Source organism: Hyperolius riggenbachi, chromosome 7, assembly GCF_040937935.1.
Source record: "Hyperolius riggenbachi isolate aHypRig1 chromosome 7, aHypRig1.pri, whole genome shotgun sequence".
In the NCBI taxonomy this organism is placed as follows: Eukaryota; Metazoa; Chordata; class Amphibia; order Anura; family Hyperoliidae; genus Hyperolius; species Hyperolius riggenbachi.
In genome coordinates this window covers 105,786,657-105,800,602 of record NC_090652.1, presented here as the reverse complement: position 1 = coordinate 105,800,602, position 13,946 = coordinate 105,786,657, and the positions used below count along the sequence as shown (strand labels likewise).

The window sequence follows — 13,946 nt, the reverse complement described above, 5'->3', positions numbered from 1 at the left end:
ACCCCATAACAGCTTTCTGGTCAGCACACTGTTAAACTGTAACATCGTCCACTTAAGACATAGGGAAACATGGACATTACCGGGCATATCAGTTGTCCACTCAGCTATAACTGACAGCAACTGATATATTTCAATTCTGACAAAATGTTGTCAGAACTGGAAGGGATCACTGTCAGAAGAAAATGGTGAACTTCTGAGAGGAACTGATGGCAAGGTAACTATTTAATGTTCATTTTAAGTTACCTCATGTGTTTATTTTAAATAATTGTACTCAGTACAGGTTCTCTTTAAAGCAGGATTTTAAGCCACAAAATCTAATTCCATTTACCCACTGCTCTGTGTGAATTATGTAGTCTACAACCTGACCCTGCATTGCAGGCATTCCAATATAATCATAAATGTTTCTGCTGTAATGAATCTTATCTAAAGTCAACCTGACTTTTTTTCTGGTACATTGCCAAGGAGAGGGAGACTTGTTATATCTCCTCCCACATTCCTGCTCCTCACTGATTGGCAGAAAACAGTTCAGTGTGACACAAGGCTGAGAAGGGAAATACACCTCACCCCTCTGCAGAAGCTGCTGAAATGCAATCTATGCTGTGCTCATGTGTTTACAAAACAAGCTAGATATGACAGTGCAGTTCCTACAGAGTACAGTGGGGAGGAGGGCTGGCAATGTATTCACCATTTCGTCCAGGAGAAAAAAAGAGTAAGGGAGGAATTGACATCAGGATTGGCATCAGTCAGAGGCAGTAAAGATAGAAATTGCCTGGAACAGTTTTCTCTTTCTTTACTACATACATTTCACTGAAGTTGAAACGTGGACAATGCAATACATGTTATGTAAGTATAACTTATATATATGTTTTTTTTCCTGGGATAGTATGGCTGGGCCTGCTGCTTTGATGTGTGCAGACAGGGCACATTCAGTTCACCACAATTTATGTAATGTGTGTAATAATCAGCTCAAGTGAAGTTATGCAAGTTGCGTAACTTGCTGCATAAAATGTGTAAATTGCTGTTATGAACATGAGCTGTCTGCACATGCACGGAGGAGACGGCGCTAGGCTGATTTCAGTCCATGCATGGACTGATGTATGGTGGGCACCTTAGAGGACAACTGAAGTGAAAGGGATATGGAGGCTGCCATATTTATTTCCTTTTAACAATACCAGTTGCCTGGCTGTCCTGCTAATCCTCTGCCTCTAATACTTTTAGCCAAAGACCCCGAAAAAGCATGCAGCATACAAGGTGTTCCTGGCATCATTGTCAGATCTGACAAGATTAGCTGCATGCTTGTTTCTGGTATTATTGAGACACAACTGCAGCCAAATAGATCAGCAGGGCTGCCAGGCAACTGGTATTGTTTAAAAGGAAATAAATATGGCAGCCTCCACATCCTTCCCACTACAGTTGTCCTTTAAGAGTTTTGAATTAAATTTCCAAGCATTTCACCAGTCTTTACTCTGAACTGATAAAGGGACTATTGGCACACTTGCCAGTTTATCTTCACACAATAAAGTGACTTTAAGATTGTAAAACAAGATTTTTGTGTACCTTTCGGTAGTTCTTGTACTGCAGCACTCTGTGCAATACTACAGCTACTTTATCTTCAAGTTCCTTTATGCACAATATAACTGTTTTCACCTGTAATTCAAAGCGAACCTGAACTCAAAACTTCCCATCTGCACTAAAAGATAGGCAACAGCATAATAACCTTTAAAGAAAAATATTTGTTACAGCTGATTCAAATCCCACAATATTAATAGTGTGTCTACTTCCTGCGGTCATGGAAGCAGGCATAGTGTTAAAGGGAACCTAAACTGAGGATATGGATTTTTCCTTTTAAAATAAGGAGTTGCCCGGTTCTCGTGCTGATCCTGTGTCTCCAATACTTTCAGCCACAGCCCCGGAACAAGCATGCACATCAGGTGCTCTGACTGAAGTCTGACTGGATGAGCTGCATGCTTGTTTCAGGTGTGTTATTCAGCCCATACTGCAGCTAAAGAGATCAGCAGGGCTGCCAGGCAACTGGTATTGTTTACAAGGAAAGATCCACATCCCTCTCAGTTTAGGTTCCCTTTAACATCCCGTATTTCCAAATTAACTGCTCTGCCAAGGCAGCAGAGATTCCAGAGCTGGCACAGGGGCAGGAGGGAAGGGGGGGGGGGGTTGCGACACAGACTTAGAGCCCATTATATTAACAGGCTTAGATGTAGTTTCTCTATGTTTTCCTTCTGTCCTGTAAAAGAGTTTAGGTCCATTTTAAGATTTTTTTTTCCTCCCTGCTTTTATGTTTTTAGTTTATCTACAGATAACCTAAATTGGGCTTCCAAACGACCAATAGTCTACTACAATTACATTCTATGTAGTAGCCGATCAGCTACTAGCCACATTGGGCTAGCACTGAGCTGGTTTTCCGAGTACAGAAAACCAGCAAAGGCATCTATTACACCTTTGCCAATCACGGCACCCAATTGACCTGATCTGTGAAGTGAGAGGATATCTTTTTTTATTTTTCAGGCCAGTGAAATCCTAACCATGCTTAACCCTCAATGACCTTGCCACTTTTTATACCTTGGACCTAAATTTTAGTGTAGATACACTGCAAGGGTAATGTCATACAGGCAATGCCTGCTGATTCCTCTGCTGATTATGCAACTCTATGAAGGGAGTTGCTAGGATACAGCCACTTTACAGTTAACATTACAAATCCTCACCGAAGAGCAGAGATTTCTGCTCCATAGTTTGCTAAGACGATGCTAAGCCACAAGCGATTAAACAAAGGACCAGTGTTGACAGCCAATCAGCAGTGTGACACAGGCGTGAATGTGCAGTTAGCTGCAGGATGACCGAGATCTTCTATACAACACATGCGCTAAAATAATCTGGCTAAATCAAATTAATTCCTTTTTTCATCCTCATGCTAGGATATCGCCCATTACATATGTAGTTCTTCTATAAAAATGTGTCTTGTTTGTCTTTTTCAAAGTATTAATGAATGTTTTTTTTCTTTCTGTGACACGTGGACAGATCCGCTGTGTCTTCTGTGACTACTATTCAGGCAGCTTATGGCTGTAAATAGGGGAGACTCTGCCAGATCCTCCGACTGCCAAGACATCAAGCCATCTTCAGCTGTTCTCATTTAGTGTCTATGCATGTGAGAATTTTACTCCCAGTTCCTGTTTGAAAAGCAACTGGTCACAATAGATTTGTAGGAGCTACACTGCTGTCCTGACTTTTAATGGTGCAGTCCCTTAGGTTTGGCAGTGAGTGGGTGAGAGGCTGAAGTGTCGCACCAAAAGGAAATCTATCTTCACTTCCACTATGTAGATGAGTTTGGATGACCTATTTTGGAGTCAGGAGGAGGGAGTTTCTTGGATGGGTTTTTCCTGTTTCTGCAGCTTAAGGCCCATTTCCACTATCGCGAATTTGCATGCGTTTTCGCATGCAAACTCGCATAGCAATACAAGTGAATGGAACTGTTTCCACTTGTCAGGATTCCTTTGCGTTTTTCTGTGCAGAAAAAATTTGCATGGCAGAGCCATCAGAATTCGCATACCGCATACCGCTATGCGAATTGCATACAATGTATTTAATAGGAAATTCGCATGAGGTTTGGGTATGCAAATTTTCATGCGAATTCGCATAGAAACAATGGAAAAGCACACCCAGCACTGCCATGGTTAAATTCGCATACATCGTCATCCATGCGAATTCGCATAGACCCGCATGCGAAATTCGCATCCGCATGCAAATTTTTGCCGCGGCGATTCGCACCGCACAAGTGGAAATGCAGCCTTAATGATGGCTTATTTCACCTGGGTGGAGAGCTCCTTTGACGACATGTTGTTTGTTCATGACAAAATCTGCCACATGCAAGAACCACACCTGAAATCAACGCCTTTTATCTGCTTAATTGATAATGTCTTAACAACAGATTTGCCCACACCTGCCCATGAAATATCCATTGAGTCAATTGTCCAATTACTGAAGGGATTGTGTTAAAAATGTTTTTAGTTGCCTCACATTTTTATGCAATCGTTTTGTTCACCAAGCGCTTTTGTGGAGCGATGATGCACTTCCTGACGTCAGTCAGGAAGTGAACTCTTTGACCCGGAAATTAACCAGTTCGGCCTATCTGGACGAGCTTCCTCGTCCAGATAGGCACTGGTGCTGCCGCCGGCTCGTGCGCGCGATCGGGCGCGCCCCCGCGCGCGCTCCCGCTGCCCGCCGCTAGCCCCCCGATCAGTGAATGGGAATATAATTCCCATTCACCGATCTAACTTCCCCGCAGAAATACCGACGCTTTCTCTCCAGAGAGCGCGGTATTTCTGCCCCCAGGAAACAACTCCTCAGCATTTTAGTTCCTAGATGCGAGCTGGTTCGCATCTAGGACTTTTTTCACTGTGGCCATCTTGTGGCCAAATAGTAAACTGCACCCACATACATTTTTGATTAAAAAAAAACATTATTTTACATTTAAAATTAGCAGTTTCCCTCCCACACCAAAAATTACCCACATACACTTTTTTTATTTAAAAAAAAAAAAACAATAAAAAAAAAAAACAAAAACAACATAAATAGTTACCCAAGGGTCTGAACTTTTTAAATATGCATGTCAAGAGAATATGTTATTATATTATTTAAAATTATAAGCTTATAAATAGTGATGGACGCAAATTGAAAAAATGCACCTTTATTTCTAAATGAAATATCGGCACCATAAATTGTCATAGGGACATCGTTTAAATGGTATAATAACCGGGACAGATGGGCAAATAAAATACATGCGTTTTAATTACGGTAGCATATATTAATTTCAAACTATAATGGCCAAAAACTGAGAAATAATGAATTTCTTCCGTTTTTTTCTTATTCTTCCTGTTAAAATGCATTTACAGTAAAGTGGCTCTTAGCAAAATGTATCACCCACAGAAAGCCTAATTGGTGGCGGAAAAAACAAGCTATAGATCAATTCATTGTGATAAGTAGCAATAAAGTTATAGGCGAATGAATGGGAGGTGAACGTTGCTCGGATGCATGAGATTTTCGGACCGCGGCGCTGAACCGGTTAATAAATACAATGTATTTATTGATGAAAGTGCTTGGGAAATCGATTTTCAAAGTGCTTTTTCAAGCGCTTTGCGATTTCCCTATACTTTCTATTGAATCACAAACGCTCAGAAAATGGTTCAGAAGCCGCGTTTGTGATTCAATAGAAAGCACAGCGCTCATGTGAGAACACTCACATTGAGCATCATTGCAATAGCGCTTTTAAGGCGATTTTTAAAATTGCCAGCGCTTAAATAGTGAAAATCGCTCTTATGCTAGGCATACACGGGGAGATTATGCGCCGGTATCGAGCCAGCGGCTCGATGCCGGCGCGTCACCGCTCGTCCGCACGGATCAATTCCCGCTCGTCCCCGCGGGTACTTCTTATCAGTGCTTCGTTTTTTTCTATTGTCCACCCATGGGGATCGAGCGCGGTATCGATCCGCCGCGGTGATCGGACAGGTTGGATCTTACCAATCGAGCCATCAGCGGCTCGATTGATAAGAACTATCTCACCGTGTATGCCTAGCATTAGTGTGAACAAGCCCTTCAGGGTGCGTCCATTCCTGTAAGTTTCCTGCAGGATTGAGAACTCTGACCCCCAGGATACAGTTTGGGGTTGAATTCTGTACAGACGCATCACTAGCCCACAGGCTAACAACATGTTCTGTTATGGGGGTGGAGGAACAACAGAGTTGGAGGGTTAAGGAGGCGATGCAATGAGGCCGCCATTCACTCAATAGATTTTTTCCAGAGGTGTCCACAATGGGTCGCCTCTGCTAAGAACCATCTAGCAAGTGTATGAAGCAAATGGCCCACACTTTGTAGTTTGTTCACTAAGTTTTAATAACTGGATTTATTCAAACTATCTATGAGATGGCAATATAGCAATCTTCTGCTGGGTCAGATAAGTTGGTTTGCTGAATGCAAGTTCTAAGGTGTATCATAGAGGCTCGGCAGACAAGAGGCGGGGAAAGTTATTTAGTTTCAAAACTTTTTTTATTAGGTAACGGTATAAATTCCAAACATACTTACATTGCAAAATGTACATCAAAAAAGTTCTTTGTTAGCAACGTTTCAGTATGGATATACAAGGTATCAAGGACATTAAGTTATATTAACATTATGCTTCTAGTTATTATTTTTGAAACTAGCATGCTACCTATACAGTTTTCAACCTTAACAAATGCTGGTCAGCACCTTTATGCGCTTAAAGGTACAGTGTATGAAGAAAAAGGCATAAAGGAAGTTTTAATTAGGTGAATAAGGGTTACATAACCATAGAACAGCAACAACTAAATAACTACTAGACAATGAAGTTAAACAATAACCGACGGTCATCTGTGTATCAGCTTTTTGATAAGAAGAGGCGAGAGAGAAGAGAGAGGAAGAGTGATAATTATACACCCTGGCAGATAGATATGTTGTGTTGATTATAAGAAGACAGGCTCTTTATTTTTTTTATTTATTATTTTTGTTGTATTTGTAGTATTCACCTTTTAAAAAGTTTCTAAAAGACTCTTGATTCCAGGTGTGGTAGCGTTCTGTATCCAGGGGAGCCATATTCTTTCAAAGTGGTCGGTCCTATCAGATAAGTTCGCCTTTATTTTCTCATTGAGCATAGTAGTGTGGATTTTAGGAATTAGGTTACAGGTTAGTCTGCCTCCATTGTGAAGCTATGTACGTTTTATCTGAGTTCATTAAGAATTGTATGAGCTTATGCTGAGGATTAGTGACACGATCTGGTTGCCAACCTAGTAGACATATGGCTGGGTCAAGATCTAGGTGTATAACTAGGATATTTTTAATTTTACGGATTAGTTTTGCCCAGATGGCAGCGACTATCGGACAGGACCACCACGTGTGGAAGAGAGTGCCTGTTTCCTGGCATCCCCTGAAACAGAGCTCCGAAACATCTATATAAATACGATGCAATCTTGCTGGTACCATATAAGTCCTGTGAAGTAGGCGTAGGGATACTTCCATATCTGTAACATAAAGACTACCTCTTGAGAGTGTATCAAGACATTGTGACCAATTTTCGTTATCAAGTTCTTTTTGCAAGTCTCCTTCCCAAGCCAGCTGAAATGAAAATTTATGCTCCTGAGTTTTAGTATTTAAAGTGGTGTAAATAAAGGACAACACACCTTTTCTTAAGGGGTCTGTTGCACAAATGTTTTCAAAGGATGTCTTTAGTATTTCTTGACCTACTTTTGCTATTGACATTATGTAGTGGTGCAATTGGTTTAACCTAAAAAATTTGGTAGTCGGAATTGCCAGGTTTGCTATCATATCCTGCTTAGCAGGAATTTTACCCCTGTGCAACAGTTGCCTCAAGGTGGTTAGGTTGCCCTGTAACCACCAATTAAAGCTCATTTCAGTTTGTCCTTCGCGGAATTCTGGATTATGAAAGATCTCAGCTAACTGGGAAGGATTCGATTGCAGTTGATGTTTGAATCACACTCTTTTCCAAATTAAGATTGTGAGGTGGGTGAAAGGAGATACCTGTTTAATCATGGAACTATTCCATCTACAAGCCCACCGTATGCCTTTCCAATTCAAGGGGGCCATACAGTCATTTTCCAACTTTACCCATAGGGGAGCATGTACACCTGAATATATTGTTGGTATGAAAGCTAGTTGAGCTGCTTGATAGTATTTGTAGAGATTTGGCACAGGCAAACCACCTTCTTTTTTTATGCAGCATCATAGTGGCCATTGTGATTCTAGGTTTCTTTTGTGCCCATATAAAGTGAAAGATTTGCTTTTGCAAAGGTTCAAATGCTTTCTTCGTAACTAGTACAGGGAGTGTACGGAAATAATATAATATTTTTGGTAAAAGGATAATTTTAATGGCAGTTACTCTGTCCGCCCAAGATATATTATAGTTCATCCAGGATTGGATTAGGGTCATGAGAGCTTTATAAAGTGGGGTATAGTTCCATGAGTAAAGCTGTGAAAGGTCTACTGTGATTTTAACACCAAGGTACGTAAGGTAGTGTGGTTGATATTTAAAGTGTGGGGAAAGTTATTTAGACCATAGAAATTTAGACAAATGTACCTGCCTTACATGAATGATTTTAGAGCACAAAGGCAGCAGTACAGCAGACACCTGTACAGCCAATTTAGGATGAAATATTTCATTTGTAAAAGGTCTGTCAGGACTGGGGGATTGTCTTGGCTGAGCCTATTGTCCTCCTACTTACCCCTCTTGCTACATGCCATGCTGTTGGCCCTCCTCCCCCTCCATACAAAACACAATGCATCCCTAGGTTGTAGGCTAGCGTTCAGTCAGTACAGTAACTGTGTCCGTGCATGTATCTTAACAAATGTTTGGGTTACAGCCTGGACCCATGGAAAGCACAATTTCTGTGATCCAAGATTTAAGTTTAACAACTCGCAGGAGTCTCCTAAAAGCTCAAATGATTTTTTACGACAAACCATTTTTCCACTATATCAGGCAACATCGTTTAAGGAAAATCTGTTAAACAATGTTTCACGATGCATGCCACCCACAGTGATCATTTGTTTTTGAACTACCGCCATGTTGTATTAAATCATAGGGGATCGTTCCGATCCTCAGTTGACTTTGCCGCGATCGTGCAAACGTTCGTTTGTTTACGCCGGCACAAATGAAACTTGCAGATTCAGCTAGATGGATTAGGGAACAATTGTTTGTTGGTGGAGATCAGGCCATGATCTTCCCATGGTACTTAGCTTCAGAGATTGCTCCTACCCTCACTTAGGCCAAGCAGATAAATCATCAATGAGAAAAATACAGACGTGTTGGAGCTGATTGTATGAATTTTTGAATCCAGGTCTCCTGTGTCAGAGGCAGAGGTGGTGGAGCTGATTAACAATATTTAACTTCCTGCACACCCTTTCCTTACCAGGGAAAAGTTTATTTCCATAACGTAAACAGACAAGCATATGTTTGTTACATTTTTCCCAATATGAGTGGTAGACTTGTGGTTGTTGTAGCTTTGGCTTCAGTCACATTCTAAACACAGCAGCTGGATAATGATGTAGCTGCTCAAAGATCTCGTTTTTCCTCCCACCCTTTCCATCCCACCCTCATTCACACTATTCGTTCCAGCGATCAGCCTGCAGCCCGAGCCTCCGATCCCCGCTCTGTACTGATGTCATCAAGCCGGGACTCGGGTAGTCAGCATTACGCGGCTGACTGTAGAGCGGGGATCGGAGGCTCAAGCTTCAGGATAGTCACAGGAATGAGGTAAGGTGAGAGAGGCTGCTTGCTGTTTTTTTTTTTTAATGATTTGTGCATGGAGGGGGCTGCCTGATGGAGGGAGGGGGCACAGATCTTATTGGGGGACATCTGATTAACCAAGGGGAGGGGGATTTAATAGTATGGCACATCTGGGCACCTGGGGGCCATAACCTAATACTGGGGGCACATTTGGCCAAAATGGGGGGACATCGCTAATCCTGGGGGTACATCTGGCTATAATGGGGGAATGCTGATCCTGGGGACACATCTGGCTATAAAGAGGGGTGCTATTCCTAGGGGTGCATCTGTCTATTCTGGGGGGTGGCAAGCACAGGAGACACATCTGGCTATACTGGGTGGCGGATATTGGGGACACATCTAGATATCTATACTGGGGGGGACATAAAACTGGCAGCACAGTTTTTATCACAGTAGCACTTTTTATTTTTAAACAGGAATTGGTCAAAACTGAGAAATATTTTTTTCCACTTTTTCTCATTTAAATGCATAGAAAAGAACATTTTACTTGGGACCAAATACCCCCCAATGAAAGCGTAGTTTGTCTTGAAAAAAACGATCGATAGATCATTCAATTGACACAAGTAGGGATGAAGTTATTGCTGATTAAAAAGGGACACACCTAAAGCGTCAAAACTGCTCTGGTCCATTAGGAGAAACAAGGTCTGGATGCAAATTGGTTAAGGGCCCTTTCCACTATATGCTGATATATTCTGTTTGTTCTAGAAATTCATTGTGGTGATGGGAAGTTCCAAATCAGAGATGGGACCTCTTTTATTCTTATTTTTCTATCCTACAATGAGACACACATATGTATGGACTGTAAAATTTACAGTATAGCCACCTGATGTTTCTTATTGGACCATCATCCCTAAACCTCGTGGTATGTAGTTAACAGCGAGGAAATCCACCATGAGTGTTCCCCTCTATCAACACCAGTCAGAAAATTGTTGGGTCACTCAGTCAAGCAAAGAAACCTTTGACCAGAGGAGGGCAAGGCATCGGCCACAAATGGCAAAGAAATAAAAGAACTGTAGATCAATTCACCTGAAAGCAGGTGAACTCGGCCCTCTCCTTCACCTCCCACATCCAAACCGTAGCTAGAGCCTGCTATTTCCACTTACGCAACATCTCCAAGATCCGGCCTTTCCTGACCCCAGACACTACCAAACTCCTTGTCCATGCCCTCATCATCTCCCGCCTGGACTACTGCAACTCCCTCTTGTCAGGCCTTCCTCAAAACCGCATCGCCCCCCTAAAATCCATCATGAACGCAGCAGCCAGACTCATCTACTCCTCCCACCGCTCTGTCTCCACAACTCCCCTACGCAAATCCCTTCATTGGCTTCCAATTCACTTCAGAATCAGCTTCAAGATCCTATGTTTGGCATACAAATCCTTACACAAGTCCTGCCCAACCTACATCTCTGACCTGGTCAGCAGATATACACCTGGCCGCCCACTTCGCTCCTCCAACGACCTCCTCTTAACCACCCCACGCATCTCGCACTCCCATGCCAGACTGCAGGACTTCACTAGAGCTGCCCCTATCCTGTGGAACTCTCTCCCGCTGCCCATCAGGCTCGCTCCCACCTTCAACACCTTCAAAAAAGCACTCAAAACTCACTTCTTCAAGGAGGCCTACATCAACTCAACACTACCCTAATCCTTTCTGCCAATAACTTCTTGATGCACCCCCTCCTTTTGTGTCACCAGCCCTTCCCTCTAGATTGTAAGCCTTTGGCAGGGCCCTCTTCCCTTGTGTATCATACTTGACTGTGTGCACTTTACCCAGAATTTGGAACTGGTAATTTTTTACCACTACCATTCCAGTTTATGATCTGGCATTGTACTATTATCTGCATTGTGTTGTGTATCTTATTGCTATTACCTGTATTGCTGTATCTATGTTCTGTTACCTGTATTGTTCTGTCAACCCTGTTATCATTGTCTGTAAGCCTATTTATTGTACAGCGCTGCGTAATATGTTGGCGCTATATAAATCTAATAAATAATAATAATAATAATAACATGATTGATTGCCCTCCCTGTGAGCTCCTCACATGCAGGCTCTAGCAGCATTGCTGTGAACCAGCATTGTTTTCTGCTCTATTATTTAACCTTGTAACTGTAGGGGAGGCAGAGGACCATGGTCGCCTTCAGATGTCAAGGTCTGGAAGGATGATGTAAATTTTGAATTTATTCAGGCCCCTTTCACACATGTTGCATTGCTTCACATCACAGTACCTTCCATCGTCGCAGTGGCCATTAGTCTCTTTGAGATTAGCCACAACACCCACGGAGCAATGCGATGGGGCTAAAGTGTTTCCGACTACACAGAGGCTATGCAGAGCCATAGGAGCGGTACCGCGTGGCAGGTATTTGCATTGGAGTCAATGGCACATGCGCTAATTGGCTTAACATCAGTGACGTGCTTTCTGTCCAGCATAAGGCACGCCACCATCACTGTTTGGGGGTGGAGCTATGCATATTACCTTGTCACCGCACTCTGCCGCAGGGTAATGTGCAAGTGGAAATGGTGTGGTGCGAATGTCCTTCTGCAAACTCTTCTGCCGCAGGGCAGTCACACTGCACCATGTGTTAAATTAGCCTAAACTGTTGTAATCTGGCTTTGACAATTGCTGGTGTGTGGTTTTATCTTAGCATTACTGACAAAACCAACTTATCTTCTCTTTTTGTATTTTTTCAGGTTCATCCTATCATGCTCAAAATGGGACTCTGGGACTTTTGTGTAAGAAGATCACTGTGACAAGATATTAGACTGTTTGCACAAGAATGACAAAGTCACGCCTTTTCTGTTTGCTGGTGGTGTTGGGCTCTGTTTTTATGATCCTTTTTATTATCGTCTACTGGGATAATGTGGGCACAGCCAGTTATAACCTTCACACTTCCTTCTCCAAATCACTTCCTCCACAGTCCAGTGGAAAACAACCAACTACGTTTCCCACCACAGAGGATAGCCATGCTTCAGACATTGACAGGTTCTTAGATGGCTTCCTTAATTCCGCAACCACAAAAAATGACTTACAAAGCACAAAGGCTCTAAATGTACCCTTGCGAGCCTCAAATAGCTTGGAGGAAAATGTTAGGGGTTATGATTGGTCTACCAGAACTAAACTTGAGGGATCTTTTGATCAGGAATTCATGCAACAGGAGCGGAAATTAAATTTGCGCAGGTTCTGTACCAATTCTCGCTTTAGTTTTCCAACAAAATACCGAATGTTTGATGACATTCCCAACAAGGAATTGGATCATTTAATAGTGGACGATCGACATGGTATTATTTATTGCTATGTGCCAAAAGTAGCCTGCACTAATTGGAAACGAATATTGATTGTCTTGAGTGAAAGCCTCTTGGACAAAAAAGGTGTCCCTTACCAAGATCCTCTCCTCATTCCCCGGGAGGATGTCCACAACACAAGTAGCCACCTAACCTTCAACAAGTTCTGGCGAAGGTATGGGAAATTCTCTAGGCATATGATGAAGATAAAATTGAAAAAATACACCAAGTTTATTTTTGTCAGAGACCCTTTTGTTCGCCTCATCTCCGCCTTCCGAAGTAAATTTGAGCTGGAAAATGAGGACTTCTACCGGAGTTTTGCTATACCGATTTTAACCCGCTTTTCTAACCGAACTAATGTACCCACTTCTGCGAGTGAAGCTTTTTCCATAGGAGCAATACCATCTTTCTCTGAGTTTATTCAGTATCTTTTGGATGCCCGGACTGAAGAGCAGAGACCTTTCAATGAACACTGGCGACAAGTTTACCGCCTATGCCATCCATGTCAGATTGATTATGACTTCATAGGTAAGCTGGAAACTCTTGACGAGGATGCTACTCAGCTTTTAAGTCAGTTAAACATAGACTCTCTTTTTCAGTTTCCCCCCAGTTATCGTAACAGGACTGCTAGTAGCTGGGAGGATGACTGGTTTGCCAAAATCCCTCTTGAGTGGCGTCAAAAACTCTACCAACTCTATGAGCCAGATTTTGTTTTATTTGGATATCCTAAGCCAGAAAACCTATTAAATGTATAAAATGGTGAAAGTTTAAAATACCAAAAAAGAGAAAAATTTTGCTGCCTTTTGTCAAGATTTCCTGGAACAGAACACTTTTTTTTCCCTCCTACACAGCTTTTTCTTTCATCTTCTGTGCAACGCCTCAAGTCTACAGATTTACTCTTATTTCAGATTTTTAGGGGAATTTTTTTTATATTGAATAAAGCAGAAAAGGAATGTATTTGCAGGTCTTCCTTCTCAGGAGAGTGCTCAGAAATGCTTTTTACTGTTATTTTTTAAATTAATATATTTAAACTATTTAAAATGGTGTGCAATGAGAATACGATGGAATAAAAAAAGTTTTTTGCTTTTAAATTCTGTTGGCAATTGGTTTTATGGTTTTGTTTTGAGGCCGGTTTTACACCTGGCCAGAGTGTTGCGGTGCAATACTCTGCCCCCCGCACAACGCCCAAAAGTAGATTCATATGGCCCTGCGGCAGAGTGCCCCGACAGGGTCATATGCATGACACATATATGCACACCCTCCCACACGCCCTTCGCTGCCCCTCACCCAGTGACATACTCCCTGCTGGACAGGAAGCACATAATTGGGATTCCCAGCTTCCCC

General features: G+C 42.2%; 1 protein-coding gene across 3 annotated transcripts in view; it reads left to right on the top strand.

The window, feature by feature from the left end:
• Positions 1-13,693, top strand: part of CHST12 (carbohydrate sulfotransferase 12) — an 84,648-nt gene extending 70,955 nt beyond the window's left edge. For all 3 annotated transcript variants that reach the window (XM_068246757.1, XM_068246756.1, XM_068246755.1), the window contains exon 2: positions 12,012-13,693. In XM_068246757.1, the coding sequence (XP_068102858.1) occupies positions 12,098-13,357 (1,260 nt within the window). In that variant the 5' untranslated portion in view covers positions 12,012-12,097 and the 3' untranslated portion in view covers positions 13,358-13,693. The remainder of the gene's footprint in view (positions 1-12,011) is intronic.
• Positions 13,694-13,946: the final 253 nt, after the last annotated feature.